The 18,462-nt window shown below is 44.3% G+C and overlaps 1 protein-coding gene and 1 long non-coding RNA gene across 3 annotated transcripts in view; one reads left to right on the top strand and one right to left on the bottom strand.

Moving 5' to 3' along the window:
- Positions 1-12,406, bottom strand: part of LOC137541385 (uncharacterized) — a 69,579-nt gene extending 57,173 nt beyond the window's left edge. Inside the window, exons 1-2 of the long non-coding RNA XR_011025142.1 lie at positions 12,311-12,406; positions 9,518-9,540 (exon numbers count right to left, since the gene is read on the bottom strand). This is a non-coding gene — a long non-coding RNA (uncharacterized lncRNA). The remainder of the gene's footprint in view (positions 1-9,517; positions 9,541-12,310) is intronic.
- PPP1R1B (protein phosphatase 1 regulatory inhibitor subunit 1B) overlaps positions 1-18,462 on the top strand; it is a 164,695-nt gene that overhangs the window by 65,386 nt on the left and 80,847 nt on the right. For both annotated transcript variants that reach the window (XM_068262659.1, XM_068262658.1), the window contains exon 2: positions 9,868-9,928. In XM_068262659.1, the coding sequence (XP_068118760.1) occupies positions 9,868-9,928 (61 nt within the window). The remainder of the gene's footprint in view (positions 1-9,867; positions 9,929-18,462) is intronic.

The following is an 18,462-nucleotide window of genomic DNA, read 5'->3' as shown; positions in this document are numbered from 1 at the left end:
ATACCAGCCAGTGGGTCTTTTTAGGGTTAAAATGATATAATATTGTTTTATTTGTCAATCAATGTCCAAAACAGCTACAAAAATACACTACACTTGGTATTCAGCAGGGGTGTAGTCACACACAAGATATACAGCCTTCTGCGTCTGTACCAACCAACCTCGGGATTTGGGTCACTGCATGCCACCCCTGCTACTATCCACAGCCACACTGGCTCTTGTGAGTGACACCAGGCCCGGCCCTAGACTTTTTGCCGCCTGAGGCAAACTTAGAAAAAATTGCTGCCCCCCCCCCAAGCCGTGAGTGGGGGGCTGCCGAGCTGGAGGGGTAGCGGGCAGGAAGAAGGTATTGGGCCTGGGTCCCCCGATCTGCGCTCCCCCTCCAGCTTTAAATTGTTACGTAGCAGCCGATAGTAAGAGGGACGGGCGGGGATCACTCACCTCTTCCGGTTCCAGCGTGCGCTCCACTGACGTCACTTCCTGCAAGGCCGCCCACTGTATTGTAAGTGGGCAGCGTTGCAGGAAGTGACGTCAGTGGAGCACACGCTGGAACCTGAAGAGGTGAGTGATCCCCGCCCGTCCCTCTTACTATCGGCAGCTACGTAACTATTTAAAGCTGGAGGTGGAGTTCAGGTCGGGGGACCCAGGCGAGGGAGGGGGGGTCCGACCCCCCTCCCCACCGCTAGGCCCAATACCCCCTTCCTGCCCGCTACCCCTCAAACTCGGCGGCCGGCCCCCCGCACCCACAGACGGGCGGATGCCGCCCCCCTAGAAGTGCCGCCTGAGGCAAAAGTTTCACCCCACCTCATGAGCGGGCCGGCTCTGAGTGACACACCTTGCTATGGGGCTAATGGCAGTCCTGGGCCACTCACCTATCCAGGCCTCTCCTGGATTACCAGTACTGGAGTCCAACTCCCTCCAGCACCTCAGCAGCTTCTCTACTGCACCAGACTTGGCCTCTCAGCTGCACGTTCCTCAAAAGCCTCCTTGCTCCACACTCAGCCCTCTGCATAATGAGAGCTTCAGCCACTTATGCAGTTCATGCAGGTGAGACAATTAACCCTTTCTCTCTCAGACTCAGGCCTGGACTTGGAAGAGTGGCATGTAATGCTGGGTACACACGGTAAGATTTTCAGTGCGATTTTGCAACCCGATCGTTTTTCCCGCAAGATTCTGCACTCGATTCTGCACTTGATTCTCTTATCTTCATTTGTTTTTCTTATATTTTTCCATTCACTGCTATGAGAAATCGAGCGCGGAAACAATTGGGAGCAATATTGTACATGACGGATTTTATTAATCGGATCCATCTATCGCATGGAAAATCGTACTATGTGTATTAGGCATAAGGCCCACCCTTCCCCCAATACATGCCAGTCCTGGATCCCAATCAAATCTGCCTGTGGTGTTGCTAACTTGCAACAATAGTAAGGCCTGGAACCCACTAGGAATCGCTGCAGCAATTCCTAGGGCATTTGCAATCGCCATTTCTCGAAGCTTGAAAGCACTGTACAGTAATTTGTACAGCACTTCCAATTTGCAATTCGTTTTTTTTTTATAAAGCTTTATTATACTTACCAGAGGTCCTTCTTATGTCTGTAGCCCCGCCCACTAAAGGAAGAGGTGATAGGTGCTTCTCTAGGACCAGTCAGAGAAGCACCTGTGACCTCTTCCTTTAGGGGGTGGAGCTACAGATGGAAGAAGGAAATCAAGACATCTGGGACCATATGCAATTCACCTTTTCACCTGAGTTTTCTTACAGGTGATGTTTTCACAACTTGTAAATAAAATACTTTTTACGCCATCAGCAAGCACATAAATACTCAAAATAATTTTGGCAGTATCTTTTCACCTAATTTTTGGTACTTTTTCCAATGCAAAGTGCTAAAAAGTTATTTTCGAAGATGAAAAATTATCTCCTATGAGAAAACTCAGGAGAAAAAGTGAATTGCATATGGCCCCGGGTATTTAAAGTTTTGTTTAAAATGCGATCATTTGAGCCCCCAAAGCACTGCATAATCTATTTGATAAGCAATTTATTTAGCGCTTATATACCTTGCATTTAGAGCAAACGCGCTCAAAATGCTGCATGTCCTGCGATTGCGATTACCCCTAATTGCAATCGCACTTATGGGTTTCGCCCCACTTACATTGGCAAAGCGTGTTTGGGAATGGCCGGCAATTGTCTGTGATCCCGAAACGCTGCCAAAAACGCCCTAGTGGGTTCCTAGCCTGACAGTCACTATTCAGGACTTTATCCTTCAAATCTATGCCAGAAACAACGTTAACCATTATTAGAAACTGTGTATAGAGCTGTGCTGCATGAACTGTATTTTTTCTCAAAAAAATGGGATTTCGCTTTGTTTTATGGCCAACTTACTATTTGAATCCTATTTCACCTGTTACCGCTAGCGACAATCCAATTATCAATCATCCGCTGCAATTATTGCTTCGTCTATATAAATAGATTACGGTATTGCTACTAATTCAAAGAAGTCATAATTATAGAGAGAATATCTTGTCTCCCATATTCCTTCCTCATTGTCTCTGGCTGGCTTTAGAGAAATGCTCTTATCTCCAGGATTTATAAACCGGCTGGGTATGATTATGTTGTTCCATCTAGTAGTTGTGTATGTCTGTAATTAGGACCATGCCGACCTATAATAAGAAGCACAACTGCATGCTTTGTGTATGATACAAGTGTTTTCTTGTACTGGAGGACTTAACATGCAATGCGCCTGTAGAAATATAATCATATTGACCTAGCCAAGCTAATTAACTAGGAACGAGTTACCACTGTGAGCGGTGGAAAAGGCCGGACAAAATGTACATTCTGTGCTTTCTGGCTATTTTTATTTTGTTTTGTCCACTTGCCTTGGTACAAATGTCAGCTGACTGGAGTCAGGGCGTGTCACTCCACACCCATTGGAGTAACCAACTAAAAACCATCAGCCATACCCCAGCGGCCCCTCCCACTACCACCCACGACACATTCATAAAATACCAAAAATCATTAACGAGGAAGCATACTTCTGCATGAAAGCACAGTGTAAGCTGTTTTTTTATATAAGCAATTGACAGAACATTGTTATATAAAGTTCTGTGAAAAATGTAGTCTTCACAAAATAAAAATGGGGAATACCTGGAACCAATGTATCTCTCTCTCTGACTGTCTGAGTCAGACAACACATTTCACTCAGTCTGTCTGAGGTCAGTGGCAATGCAATAGGGGATGCAGAGGTTTTGATTGTACTGGTGCCTTTGGACAAGAGAGGCACACCTAAGGGCCTTTACTTCAATCATTGGGCTTGATTCACTAAAGTGTGATAACTGCTATCACAGCAGTTATCACACGATCACGAGGTTTGCATACGATCATGTGCAGTTTTCACGCGAAAACTGCACGTGATTGCGCGCAAACCTTCGCTTATTATGTGAAGTAACGCTGTGCGCGAGCAAACCTTTGCGCGCGGCAGATCCTTTGATAATTGCTGTGATAGCAGTTATCACGCTTTAGTGAATCAAGCCCATTATATTAGCTCCTCATTGGTGCTCCTCTGGTAATGATCACCTCTACAGAATGTGCACTTTGAATGGTGGTGATCATTAGAAGACCACTACAATGAGAAAAGTAAGCAGTTAAAATCTGACAGAACAGACAGGTTGTGGACCAGCTCATCTCCTCATGGGGGATTCTCAGTGTTTTCTTTAGCCAGCCTCCCTACTCATTGCACACTATTTTAGCAGTTAGACTTTGCAACTGCTGTTCAGTAAATGCTGATGAAAACAAAGAAAACCCTAAAAATCCCCAGGCCAAAGCCTGTCAGTTCTGTCCAATTTTAAAGGGAACCTAAACTGAGAAGGATATGGATTTTTCCTTCTAAAATAATACCAGTTACCTGACTCTCCTGCTGATCCTGTGTCTCTTAAGGCTCATTCACACTATGTGCTGTGCTGTCAGTTTTGACGCAACGCACATAATGTAAGATTCATATGGCAACATGAAAGTCCATAGACTTCCATGTTACCATTCACACTACAGGTGTGCGTTTCCATGCGTTACGTTGTAACGCATCTGGGAACATTTTAACGCACAACGCATACGTTTACCCGATGGGTACAGCTGGCGATGTGTCCACGCTTTAGCGCACCACAACGTGCATTCCGTGCGATCACTGTGCGTTGGCAGCGCATGCATGAAATTGCATTCGTGCATACGTTCTGTAGTGTGAATGAGCCCTAATACTTTTAGCCATAGACCCTCAACAAGCATGCAGATCAGGTGCTCTGACTGAAGTCAGACTGGATTAGCTGCATGCTTGTTTCAGGTGTGTGCTTCAGCCGCTACTGCAGCCAAAGAGATCAGCAGGACTGATAAGCAACTGGTATTGTTTAAAAGGGAACATCCATCTCCCTCTCAGTTAAGGTTCCCTTTAAGAATCAAAAATATCGGCTACAAAGGGCCACATTTCTTTGTGGCGGAATTGAAAACCTTGTAGACAAAATGAAAACTTGAGTGCCCTTTTCACCTTCTTGTAGCCGAGATTTGCAAAAATAACATTGAAGTCTATGGGGGAACCCCTTGAATACAGATGGCTCAGGCGCCCTTTTCAACTGATTCCTCGTGGCTGTCAGGGCTTGGCATTTAGGGCCCGTTTCCACTTGTGCGGTCGCCGGTCGGAATCGCCGTGGAAAAAATTTGCATGCGGATGCGAATTTCACATGCGTTTTTATGCGAATTTTCATGCGAATTCGCATACAATTTCGCATGGATGACTATGTATGCGAATTTAACCATTGCAGTGCCTGTGTGCTTTTCCATTGTTTCTATGCAAAATCGTATGCGAATTGTGGAAACAGGCCCTCAGACTGACTGGGTTGAAGCAGTGAGTGATCAGGTAGCTACAGGTTGCCGAGGATGTAGGCATTGTTGCAGTGGGTATTTTTATTTTGCAAAAATAACACTTAAAAAAAGAAAATAAACTTTTTCAGGTAGAATTAACTCTTTTAGGACCGATGCCTCTGGTCCCTTTAAGGACCAGAGGCTTTTTTCCGTTCCTTTCCTTCCTGATCACTGTGATTGGCTCACAGTGATTGTCAGGAACCGGCCCCGTGGCACGCCTGCAGATACGGTTCCCGACTGCGGGTTTGACCAGATCGAGAGGGGAAGCAGCCTTAGTCGCGCTAACACAAGGCTGTGACCTCTCAGAACACTTCTCACTGCCACCACTAGCTGCTGCTGAAGTTTAGCCAGCTCCAGCTGGTGTCGACGCTCAGCACTTTCCCTCTCGCCTTGCAGTCTTTCCCTCTCGGCCTGTGTCGCCATTCAGCTCGATCCTTCTCGGCTTGTCGATGTAGTAGGATCAGCTTTAGGCGCAGTTCGGGATCAGCCGAGCCTAGTAGCTGTAGGTCAGCTTCCAGAGATGGCATCTCCATGTTCGGTGGATCGTCCAGGACATCGTCTCCACTCGCATTCTGTGGCGGTAGCGATTCTTCCTCTGGTGTGTCGTGAGCTGCATCTGCTGGCGTTGGAGCAAGGGCTTGCTCTGCCTCATCATACTCCTCAAGGGCACGAACTAACTGCTCCTTAGTCTGGCCGCTCGCTATCTCGATACCTCTGTGCTCACACAGGATGAGTGGCATCTCTTTGCTTTGTCTTGCATAGCTCGTTACTTTCTGAGCCATCGTGTTGCCAAATAAAAATAAAAAAGGGGGAGGGGAAGCAAAATGTCAAGTGTGTATCCTTGAAAAAAAAGTATATAGATTCTGCACTGAGTAGACTTCTGTAGGCTAGTCGCTTCTAACAGCTTCTAGCCTTTAGTACTCAGAATAGAGAGCTAAACTGCGTACTAATGTACTAAACGATCCCACCGCTCCGCGGCACACCTGCAGTTACGGTTACCGACTGCGGGTTTGACAAGATCGAGAGGGGAAGCAGCCTTAGTCGAGCTAACACAAGGCTCTGACCCCCCCTTAGAACACTTCTCACTGCCACCACTAGCTGCTGCTAGACACTACACGATTCCCACTCTGCTGTCGAGTGATCTGCACGCAGTCCGCGTTTTCATATTTGGGTCAGCTTTGCGCTTAGGCCAAACACGGGAACGCCACACACACAATACAATCGTACAGTAGCAAGGCACAATCAGGCACTGAACTTTGTAACGCAAGTTACACTGCAGACTCTCTCTAGGCTATGAGCGTGGGCTTAGTACAGCTGAAGTCAAACTTATTAAATGAAGGTTTCATATTCCAGAATAAAGTGGAACAATGCAGAAAATAATATGTACAAAAGATTTACAAAAACAAAGTAAAAATTACAAAGGATAAAAGTTACAAAGATACACAAGACAGTTTGCATAAAATAAAATGGGGATAAACGTTACCAGCATATATATCTGAGTGTTGTTGCGAGGAGAAAGCAGGTCTGGTCAGGAACTAGGATAGTCCTAGCGTGTTGATATCTCCAAAGAACTACAAGTTGTGACTATCCTAGCTGATGTTTTATAGCAATATTTGTGGCCTGGGGCCACTCAAATGTCCAGATCCAGGAATAATCCAATTTCCTCAGGTGTGACAGCACAGAACGCCTGTCATATCCTCTCTGGCTGTGACACGCAACTTCAAAGGTTTTTCCTGTCCCACTTTTGATCTTTGCCGACTTCAAACACTCAAACGCTTCCAACCCAATATTCAGACCACAGGTAAAATTGTATCTTAACACACATCAAAAGGACTTCCCTACTCCAGGTGACAGGTGACAATTTGAGTAAGGCTTCCTGGCTTCTTCAATCATTCCAGCAGGCTGTCATATCTAAATTCCAGAGTTTCATTTTAGCCTTTGAAGTTCCCAGACTCAGTTGGTCCGGATCTGTATATTGAGACAATGGGGCTGTCTACAGATACACAGAGTTCAAAAGCCATGCAGGCACAGCCTATCCTTCGCCCCATGGCTGTAATTAGCAGCTTCCAGGGGAACTGAATGCAAATGTAGTTTTCATTGACATACACATCTGACATAGTACACAGCAGACAGAAAAATGAAAAAAATATGGCTTCTATATGATACAATATGGCTGCTATGTTCTACATATTAGCATACATATCATCATCACCACATAGATCCTCACAGTGATCAGGAGGTCAGGAGACAATGAAAACTGCTCCTGACCGATAGGAAGAAGCTCAGCTGTCACATGACTGAGTTCACTTCCTCCAGGAAGAGCTATCATCTCTGGACCATAGTAAGCTTTGGTGTAGAATCTATGCTGCATCAGTTAGCTACAAATACAGCATAGATTCTACTTACCTTGGTCCCGAACCGGTTAATTTAAATTCATTCCTATGAAATAAATATGAAGAAAAATCTCCCTGAACTTGTGTTTCTAAGTATGGCTAATATATGTGACATGAGAATCTGATCAATAATGCAGTGTACCTTCAGCTCTGATTTTACTTGTCTTTTAATATATTGGCGTGTCATTATTAGTCTACATTCCATAGTCAGTGTTTCCTGAATTGCTGATCACCTGCCAACAGTAAAAATGTCACCATGTAATAAATGTCAGAATGTAAATCAGGGATTTAAAAGATTTTACAATGGGCAAACACTGACAATCATTTACACATAATTGTAAAAATGAAGCATTAATATTACATTATTTTCACTGGAGTTCCTCTTTAAACAGTGCAGGGAACATTTTGAAAGTACATTTTTGAATAGGGAATCAGCATGCACTGCAGCCAGCAAGTTTCTATCAGTATAGGCACAGAGTAAAGCCTTGTATACATGCTAGATAGCTCTCTGCCTATGGGGGGGGTGGGGGGCTGGTCAAGCACCCTTCTGCTAAGAATCCAGTGTGTTTACGGTGGTCGCCAATCTCTGTCAAAAGATCTACAACGACCTGTTTGGCAGATCAATTTGAGTGAGTGCGGGCCAAGGCATTGTTGTCCTACCTTATCTGCCCGCCCTGTGTCACTCCGCCCCAAACTGTTGCCCAAAGGATCAAGTCCCGATCCCAAAGGGTCACAGAATTTGAAGGTGTTTATGCACCTAAAGTGTTCTGAAACTCTGATATAAGATTCAATAAAAATGTGTTGTCCTACTTTTTATTACCCCTACAGTTACCATATTTGCTGTTATGCACAAGTGATATTGTCCATTTACAAATTACCAGTTCCCAAAGTACAGTTTATCTGCTCTGAAAGCTCATTGCATTTTATTCAAGCTGCTTTTTATTATATATTAAAATCTTCTAGTGAGCTGTTCTGAACTGTGTGTATGCTTAAAGCACAGAGAGCTCATTTTCAGTTGTTACACACAATGTAACAACATCAGAATGTAAACAAAGATGTTATGGGCTTTCCTGTGCAAGACAAAGTGCTATGTTTAACTGTTTGAATGCTGTTCTGCTACAATTTTTTGTGATAGTAGCTTTAAAGGTAAAGTCAATGGTCAATTCCCAGTGACTTTAACTTGTTGTTGACAAGCACTCCTAAGTCCTTTGTATGATGTCCCCATCTGTATTCCGTTTGTTTTGTATGGTGCTAGACCATTGGTACAGCCAAAAAGCATTACTTTTTCAACATTGAATTTCATCTGCCATTTATGTGCCCATATAACCATTCTATCCAGATCCTTCTGCAATATGTCACTGTCTTCCTGAGAGTTGCTAATTCTGCACAATATTGTATCATCTGCAAAAATAGCAACATTGTTTTTTTACTTTATCTACTATGCCATTAATAAGTAAATTGAAAAGTACTGGACCCAGTACTGACCCCTGTGAGACCCCAGTGCTAACAGTCACCCATTTTGAATATGATCCATTGACCATAACTCTTTGCTTTATGTTCATTAGCCAGTTGCCTATTTATTCACACAGACTCTTCCCCAGTCCTTGCACCATCAACTTTTGCACCAGACTGTTGTGGGGAACAGTATCAAAAGCCTTTGCAAAGTCCAAGTATATCACAACTACAGCATTCCCAATATCCCCATTAGCATTCACCACCTCATAAAAGCTGAGCTTATTAGTTAAACAAGACCTTTCCTTAGTAAACCAAGGCTGATGCTGAGAAAAAGGGGTTTATCTATTACTGAGCTTAATTCCCTTAGCACCCGAGTATGTATGCCATCCGGGCCAGGTGCGTTATAAGTGATGATTTTATTTACTGTAGTCTTGCCTTCACTCCTTCCTGCATTAAGTATTTATTATAATAATTGGAAGATTGGGACCCTACCACATCTGTACTTTGCAGCAACGATGTTTCCCTTGTGAATATAGGGAACCATCGATTCTTAACCTTTGTGGCCCGAGCACACTCTGTTTTTCTGCAACTCAGGTGGTCATGATTTTCAGCACTGACCCCAATTAACTGGACTGAATGAAACAACACTGTGTTACCAACAGAAATGCATGTTAGAACACACTCCATTAGACAGTGCACTCCATGCATGTAAACATGTCTGATGTATCTGTGTATCTCACACTGATACAGGTTGCTAAAATCTACTTACATATCCAAAAGGGTGCTCAGGCGCTTAAAATGAGAAAAAAAGAAAGCAGGAAGACAGGTTAGTTCTAAGTAGGACTGGGCCTGTATACACACACACACCACACACAGACACACACACACACACGTGTTTATCACATTACGATTCATGTCACTACAGGTGTCCTTTAGAAACCATACAGTGTACATTCTAGGGAACGCAAACAAAGTCCTAAATCCTGTAATCCTCTTAGAATGATCTTATAACTCTACTCCTTTGTTATGCAAGTAAATTGCATAAAATTACCAAGTATTAGTTTTGTTGAGCAGACCAGTAGATTTTAATGCCTTTGTAAATATTTTTTTTTCTTGTAGATCCGGAGGCGTCGGCCCACGCCAGCCCAGCTTTTCCGGGTATCAGAACCTCAATCCCCAGGTAAGCAGACACCTTGTCTAATGTCATGGATGAAAGAATGAAGGCCAGGAGGAAACACAAATAGGACCATGTAAAATAATATGGGATAATAGTCGACAATGGCACTGCCAGCCTTCCTCTGTCAGGGTGATGACAGACCTGCTATGCTAGGACAACATTTACAGTCTCTCTGGTACCCCTGATGGCCCCGAACCAGCTCTTCCCTTTTACCCCCTATTCGCATAATTATGTATGCTTGAAACAGAAAAGCACAGAAGTTAATGGAATGTTCTGCAGGGCTCAGTGGGACCAGAAAGTTGGCCATCACCCTGATAGCCAGAAACATGCTATAGTTATGAAAATTGCAATCAGCTTAAAACTTAGCTACTTTTCAGTCGGATCACCACTGCCTACCTTGCGCATCTGCATGACTTAGTTAGTATTATAGTTGGAGGATCAACATGATAGGCTGGTAACTAACATTGGAGGTCAGAATGGGTAACGCCTATATTTCTCTAAAGCCACGTACTCACTGCAAGATGAATTGGGTTCCCCCTGTTCAGCGACGTGGCCATTCTGCTCAGCGACGTGGCCCTATGAACGAGCTTTCCCCGATTCATCCTCCTACCCACGGGAACACGTAACGGCACCTGACAGGCGCGAATGAAAGTTCAAACGATCGCTGCACTTTGCACCTCCCGTGCAAAGTGCCGCGATTAAGTTGGGGAACTTAAAGTGTACCAGAGATGACATGTGACATGATGAAATAGCCATGTGCATATACAGTGGCAAGCATATAAACACTTATGCTGCGCTCCTTTTCTTTTTTTCCCTGCCTGAAAGAGTTTATAATTAACTATGGAACTGACAGTTTTTCTCCGGTCAGGACTCAGTCGGCTCACTGAGAATAAATTACAGCTATAAAACACTTTCCTAAGCAGATACCAGGAATTTTACTGTGTGAGCAAAAGCTAAAAAGGTTAATAGTTCATGTGTTTTCACTCTGGGACTCTTGAGACATTGCAATTGAGCAGAGACTATGAAACATTAAATCTGCTTTGTAAATGTTTATGCAGAAAATAACACCTTGCGATATCGAAAAGAGTCATTTTTAGGAGTAGAAGGACAGGTCCAATTGTTTATCTCATTAGTTTATTTTCATCTCTGGTTCACTTTAAAGATCCAGTCACCTAATCCCGTGCATATACCCATGTCACTCGTTGCAGGAAGCGGATCCAAGCGGATCGCTCAAGTCCCCTCTTATCAGCCGAACGACAGACTGTACACACGCCTGATTTGACGTCAGAACGACTGGTCGTTTGGAGGTCCAAACGACCCGTCGTTCACGGAAATCCGGTGTGTGTATGGGCCTTTAGTCTATGGAAGGATTAGAGTAGAGTGTGAGCTTCTCTGAGGACAGTCAGTGACATGACTATGTACTCTGTACAGTGCTTCAGAAGATGTCAGTGCTATATGAAAACATAATAATAATAATAATAATAATATTAGAGGACATTAGACTATGACTATGGTAGCATTAGATTGTGAACTCCTCAGAGGACAGTCAGAGGGGGAGAGAACAAGATGAAGGGGTGATAGAAAAACAGAGGGGGGGGGGCAAGATAGAAGGGGGTAGGGAAACTGGCAGAGAGGGGGGAGAGAGCACAAGATGAAGGGGTGATAGGAAAACAGAGGGGGAGGGGCAATATGGAAGGGGGGTAGGAAAACAGGCAGAGAGGGGGGAGAGAGCACAAGATAAAGGGGGGATAGGAAAACAGAGGGGGAGGGGCAAGATGGAAGGGGGTAGGAAAACAGGCAGAGAGAGGGGGAGAGAGCACAAGATGAAGGGGTGATAGGAAAACAGAGGGAGAGGGGCAAGATGGAAGAAGGTAGGAAAACAGGCAGAGAGGGGGGAGAGAGCACAAGATGAAGGGGTGATAGGAAAACAGAGGGAGAGGGGCAAGATGGAAGGGGGGTAGGAAAACAGGCAGAGAGGGGGGAGAGAGCACAAGATGAAGGGGTGATAGGAAAACAGAGGGGGAGGGGCAAGATGGAAGGTGGGTAGGAAAACAGGCAGAGAGGGGGGAGAGAGCACAAGATGAAAGGGTGATAGGAAAACAGAGGGGGAGGGGCAAGATGGAAGGGGGTAGGAAAACAGGCAGAGAGGGGGGAGAGAGCACAAGATGAAGGGGTGATAGGAAAACAGAGGGGGAGGGGCAAGATGGAAGGGGGGTAGGAAAACAGGCAGAGAGGGGGGAGAGAGCACAAAATGAAAGGGTGATAGGAAAACAGAGGGGGAGGGGCAAGATGGAAGGGGGGTAGGAAAACAGGCAGAGAGGGGGGGGAGAGCACAAGATGAAAGGGAAAGGGGGAAAGAAAACCGCTGAAGGATCACAGCTTTACCAGCAGCCACAGGGGATCACAGCTGTGTCCTGTCCATTCTGCCTATCACCAGCACAAGCTCTTCTATGTCCTGTGTCCTTCCCGGGCTCAGGCTGTGTGTTGCTGTCTCTCTGCGAGGAGGGGGGCGGGGCTGCTGCACTTCACAGGCTCTCCCCCTGCCAGCTCACACAAAGTCCACTAATATTCACGGCAGGGGGGAGAGAGAGCAGGACAGCCCCATGCAGATACAACACAGCTCCAGCTGAAACTGAGCTTCTACATTCAAATAAGGAGCCGCACATGGCAGGAGAGCTGCTCCCCTCTCACTGGCTGCCCGGCCGCGTGTGATCTCGGGCGGGCTAGAAAGCATCCGCCCCCTGCACTCGCACTTAGAAGGCAGTAACAGCAGGACGCTGCCTGCAACTATAACAGCCAGAGCAATGGCTGCAGCCCGTATGTAGCGACGCCACTGGTCTCAGCTGCGGGCCCCCTGTGACGTAGGGCTCGGGCGGGCCCCATAGCAACGTCTGGAGGTATACAGCTTTTTCAATTAGCTTACACAGAAAGGGAAGGTTAGAGACAGGTCTGTAGCTGGTCATTGCATCTGGGTCCAGGGAGGGTTTTTTGAGGAGAGGCCTGATGATTGCTTCCTTCAGTAAAGCAGGAAAAATCCCTGATTGTAAGGAACAGTTTACAAGTTTGAGGAATACCGGTACAAACAGGTCGGGGCAGCTCAACATGAACTGTGTTGGGCCAGGATCCAGGTCACAGGTAGTTTGGCGGAGGTGAAGGAGGATGCTTGATGTGACTTCATCAATTTCTTTGAAATTTGACCAAGGTGTTACGTTGTCTCTGCTAATGGTTTTTGGTGCTAAATTAGGCTCAGATGCTGTAAGTTGGATGGCGTACCTTATAGTGGAGACTTTGTCTGAGAAGAAATAGGCAAATTGGTCACAGAGGTCCTTTGAAGACTGGATATTAAGTTTTTGACATGCCGGGTTGCAGAGTTTTTCCATTGTGCGGAACAGTTGGGCTGGTTTGTTAACTGCATTTGCTATCTCATGTGATAGAAAGGATGACTTTTTCTCAGTGATTACCTTTTAGTAGTTCTTCAAGTGGAGGATTAACGCATGTTTGTCTTCTGGGGACTGAAATTTGCGCCACAGTCTTTCAAGCTTTCGGCCTTGTCTTTTCAGCTCTTTTATAGAGTTATCAAACCACTGTGCATGATGATGTAGAGTAAGATATTTGGTGCACAGAGGAGCAATGGTCTCAAAGTTGGAGGACACACATTTGTTGTATTTAAGCACCAGAGTATCAGAGTTCGAGCTGGAGTCAGTCAATTCATCAAAGCTGAGGTTATCTCGTATATGTTGTGGTGTTAGCCCTTTTAAGTGGCGATATTTTATTTGATTCTTGAACTGGTGTTTGGCAGCTGGTATTGAGAGGGAGAAGTGGATAGTGTGATGGTCTGACCAGGTAACAGGATTAATTTCGACACTGGCTATTAATATAAGGTCCAGAGTGTGACCTTTCTTGTGAGTGGCAGAGCTGATTGCTTGGGAGAAGCCCAGTTCATTTATGACACAAGGTAGCTCTGTTCCTAATTGCGAGAGGGAGTCATCCACCCATGTATTAAAATCTCCAAGAACAATCCATCTGGGGTGTTGCAGTGTTAGGTTGCATAGGAGATCTACAAGTTCCTTAAGGAAGGCTGGGTCCGGGTCCTTTCCTGGTGGGCGGTAGATCAGCAATATGTTTATGTTTTTCTCAGCTCAAAGTTGTGGCCCCAAGCATTCAAATGAGTTGGTAGGTCCTACAGTAAGTGGTCTGATTTTCAAAGCTGATCTAAAGCAAAGTGCAACCCCTGCATTCTTTCCTGTTGCAGTGTATCACAGAATAGTTTGTTGGCACGACGGCCTCCAGGGTTGAGCCAACTGGTTCAGAAAGCCAGGTTTCAGTCAGACAGGCCAGATCAGAAGACTCTATTAGATCATGTATGTTTGCTGTTTTGTTGTTTATCGATCTGACATTACAGAGAACAGCCTTGAGGGTGCTACCCTGGGAGGTCTGTGATTGAGGACTCCAGGAGGGAACAGTCTCCAGAGGTGTGGCTGTCATCTCTGCTGGATTGTGCTGGAGCTATTAAGGTTGTTGCCTGGGTGTACTCTGTAGATTTGCCCAATATTGGTGAGTAGGGATGGTCAATGAGGTGCTAATAATTCAATCTTGTTGGCAAATTAAATGCAACCTGTATGCAGCTTGGAATTGGGCCAGTCAAAGGAAGTGCATTTGTTTGGCCCAATTTCAAGCTGCATACAAATTTCATTAAATATGCTTATACATTATAATTATTTGCATCTCATTGATCACCTCTATTGGTGAATAGGCCCTTTGGATCTTGACCCGTTCTCATTATCCCCAACCTACCTAATAGACTATAGGGAACCTTTTTTTGTTTTTTCTTCCTTCCTTGCTCTAATTTTTATCTGGAAGGTTATTTCACCCATTCAGTTGTGTGTACAGTTATCTACAATACTAGGCCTGCCAAATGAGGAAATACAAGCTCTTATTGCATTCCTATTAAATGACACCATGGGCCATATGCAATTCACTTTTTCTCCTAAGTTTTTTTTAGATATCTTTTAAAAAAAATCAAAAAATTCCCTTTAAGCCATCAGCAAGCAAAAAAATACTCCAAATTAATGCTGATAGTACTCTATCGCCTACCTTTCTGTTACTTTTTTAATTACAAAGTGCTGAAAAGTTATTTAAAATAGAATATAAAAAATGATCTGCTAGGAGAAAACCTAGGAGAAAAAGTGAATTGTACATGGCCCCATAATAAAAGATTGCAGCCTTTCTACAAAACAAACTACAGCTTTTATCCCATACGTATTGCTTAGGAGAAAACTTGTTCTCCTGAGTTTTCTTCTAAGTAATATGTTCAAAGTTTTCAATAAAATGCATTTTAAATCACCAGCAAGCAAGAAAATACTTAATAGTTTTTTGATATGACTTTTGCACCTACTTTTTTTTTTTTGGTACTTTTCCTATTGCAAATTGCTTAAAAGTTATTTTAAATATGATGAAAAATGATCTCATAGGAGAAAACGCAGGAGAAAAGTTAATTGCATATGGGCCATGTATCATTCCTTAGTAGACAAGTGTGGGCCCCACACAGCAGGAGAGACAAAAGTAAAGATGAGGAACGCTCCATCGTGTGACATTTTATTCAAAAGAATGCGCAATAAAAATGCACTTACTGTGTTGTAGTAAATCAAGCATGTCGGTGGGCATAAAGCCCTTCAATGTGCTTTGTGTGGGTGCGGCCTCAAACCAGCCATGGTCAACAGCCATTTGTGGACCGAATGGAGTTGGATCCTGGATGCCCCACCGCTGGACTCTTGTGTGCTGGTAGTGTTACGATGCATTTCCACATTCCATGCCTTCGTCAGGTAAGTTACAGTAAAAAAAAATTACAGCAGGTGTATTTTTATTGCGTATTCTTTTGAAACATTGTCAAATGATGGAGCGTTCCTACTCTCTACTTTTGTCTCTCCTGTCTAAGCCCACCCTACAGTCGGGGTTCTATAGGAACTACTAGAGTGTCACGACCAGCTGATCCCTTACTTCTGACTCAGCAAGATTTCTCATTGTTTTGCCCACACAGCATATGGAGTGTAGCCTTATGGTATGGTGCTAATGGCTCATAAGTGGATGGCAGCATCTGAAGAATAATATTATTCAGCTCCCTCAGAGACAAACCTTGATCTCTGTTTCCTGATGCATTTTTCTCACTCACACAGTTTTACAACCTCATCAGCAGTATTAGTCAGGCTGTTAGTGTTAGGTGATATTTTCACACCTTATCAATAAAATGCATTTGAAGCCACTAGCAAGCAAGACAATACTTGTAGTACTAATACTAAATACTAGTAATTTTGAGGGTACCTTTTCACCTACGTTTTGGTACTTTTTTGTGTTGTAGAGTACTGAAAAGTGATTTTAAACAGAATATGAAAAATGATCTCCTTGTGGCAAATTTAGGATGGGCAGTGAATTGAATAAGGGCCCTGGGCCCTCATACAGTCTACTTCTCTCCTAAGTTTTCTCCTAGGTGATAGTTTCACAATTTATCAATAAAATGCCCTTTAGGCCACCAGCAACAAAGAAAATACTTCATATAATTTTGATAGTGCTTTTTTCGCCTACTATTTGGTACTTTTTCATTTGCAAAGTGCTGAAAAGTTATTTTAAACAAAAGATGAAAAATTATCTCCTAGGAGAAAATGTAGAGAAATCCTCTGTGGCGGCTTACATCGAGCTCAGCTCGGGATTATCGCCCAGATGGTTAAGGGCCCTAGGGCCATATGCAATTCAGTTTTTCTCCTAAGTTTTCTCCTAGGAGATAATTTTAATCTTCTATTTTGAATAACTTATCAGCACTTTGCATTTGAAAAACTACCAAAAAGTACCATAGTTGAAAAGGTGCTATCAAAACTATTTTAAGTATTTTTTTGCTTGCTGGTGATTTAAAAAGTACTTTATTGACAAGTTTGAAAATATCACTTATGAGAAAACGCAGGAGAAAAAGTTAATTGCATGTGGGCCCTGGATTCTAAACCATTACAATGAGGGGGAAAAAGGAAGACAGATTAATTCTAAGTAGGGTTATGCCTGGATATGCACATGTGATATGTCACTCCAGGTACTCTTTAAAGGGACACTGTAGGGGGGGGGGGGGGGGGGGGTCAGGGGAAAATGAGTTGAAGTTACCCGGGGCTTCTAATGGTCCCCCACAGACATCCTGTGCCCGTGCAGCCACTCCCCAATGCTCCGGCCCCGCCTCTGGTTCACTTCTGGAATTTCAGCCTTCAAAGTCTGAAAACCACTGCGCCTGCATTGCTGTGTCCTCCCTCCCGTTGATAGCAGCAGGAGCATACTGCGCAGGCCAAGTATGGCCTGTGCCTGCTCCGTGCGCTCCTGGTGACATCAGGGGAAGCAAGGACACGGCAACGCAGGCGCAGTGGTTTTCAGACTTTAAAGTCTGAAATTCCAGAAGTGAACCGGAGGCGGGGCCAGAGCATTGGGGAGTGGCTTCACGGGCACAGGTTGTCTGCGGGGGACCATTAGAAGCCCCGGGTAACTTCAACTCATTTTCCCCCGACCCCCCTACAGTGTTCCTTTAATACAAGAGCATGAGTAAAAGTGCAGAATCTCAGTCGCAAATCTAAAACCTAAACATAACAGCGGATATATGGGATCAAACTGCAAAACAAGCAGGGACATGAAATGTTACCAACCCAGGCAATGATTGCAAACAGTTTTTGAAAGCTTTCATTTTCAGTCTTTCGAGTTAGCCAATAATTGGCACCACCCTAAAGCTAACGTTTTTAGCAGGACAAAAGTAAATAAATCCACTGCAGATAACATGAAGACATCAAACAGGGGAAGGGTTGACTGGTTAAAACAATAATGTTTATCAATTTTCTTATTGTTCTCCATTACAAAGTCTGTAAGATAAGCTTCACACCACATTTCAGAACTTATGAAGTTATACTATATGCACTCAATAACGATTGTGTGTTAGGTCACCATGAGAATGCAATCAATACCTATATTCTGTTAATGAATGATTACATGGAATGGGCAGGAAAATGGATAAAACTAGAGTGAATGAATGCAGGAAATCTCAGGCAAGGTGATTAGAGGTTCCTGGGAGACAATCAGGACATACTTAACTGGAACGAGTAAGGAGATGCCTACATAAATAATGAGAAGCAACAACCACAGAAGGTGAAAGCAAGAGAACCATAAAGCTGAAGGTAGATGGGAACATTTAAAGTGTACCCGAAGGCAAACCGTGGGTACAAAAACACATACTTACCTAAGAAGAGGGAGGCCTCTGGGTCCTAGACGTTCCCACTTCGTCCTCCGGTCCCCTATTGCTAAGCGCAGACCCCCATAAGAATGCCAACAAGGGCACCATGCTCTTCTTCCAGCACGTGTGGCCATGCTCTGCCTGTGCGAGTATGGCCATGTCTGCGCAGTAAGCCAGAGCCACATCATGCACAAGCGGCCCTGTGCTACTGCGCAGGCACGACTGTGCTCACACAGGTGCAGCATGGCCACACGTGCTGTAAGAGGAGCATGGTCCTGATGTTCCGGAG

The sequence above is a fragment of the Hyperolius riggenbachi genome, chromosome 12, assembly GCF_040937935.1.
Source record: "Hyperolius riggenbachi isolate aHypRig1 chromosome 12, aHypRig1.pri, whole genome shotgun sequence".
Classification (NCBI taxonomy): domain Eukaryota; kingdom Metazoa; phylum Chordata; class Amphibia; order Anura; family Hyperoliidae; genus Hyperolius; species Hyperolius riggenbachi.
The sequence above is the reverse complement of the archived record's forward strand: the minus strand, read 5'-3'. Positions and strand labels throughout refer to the sequence as shown.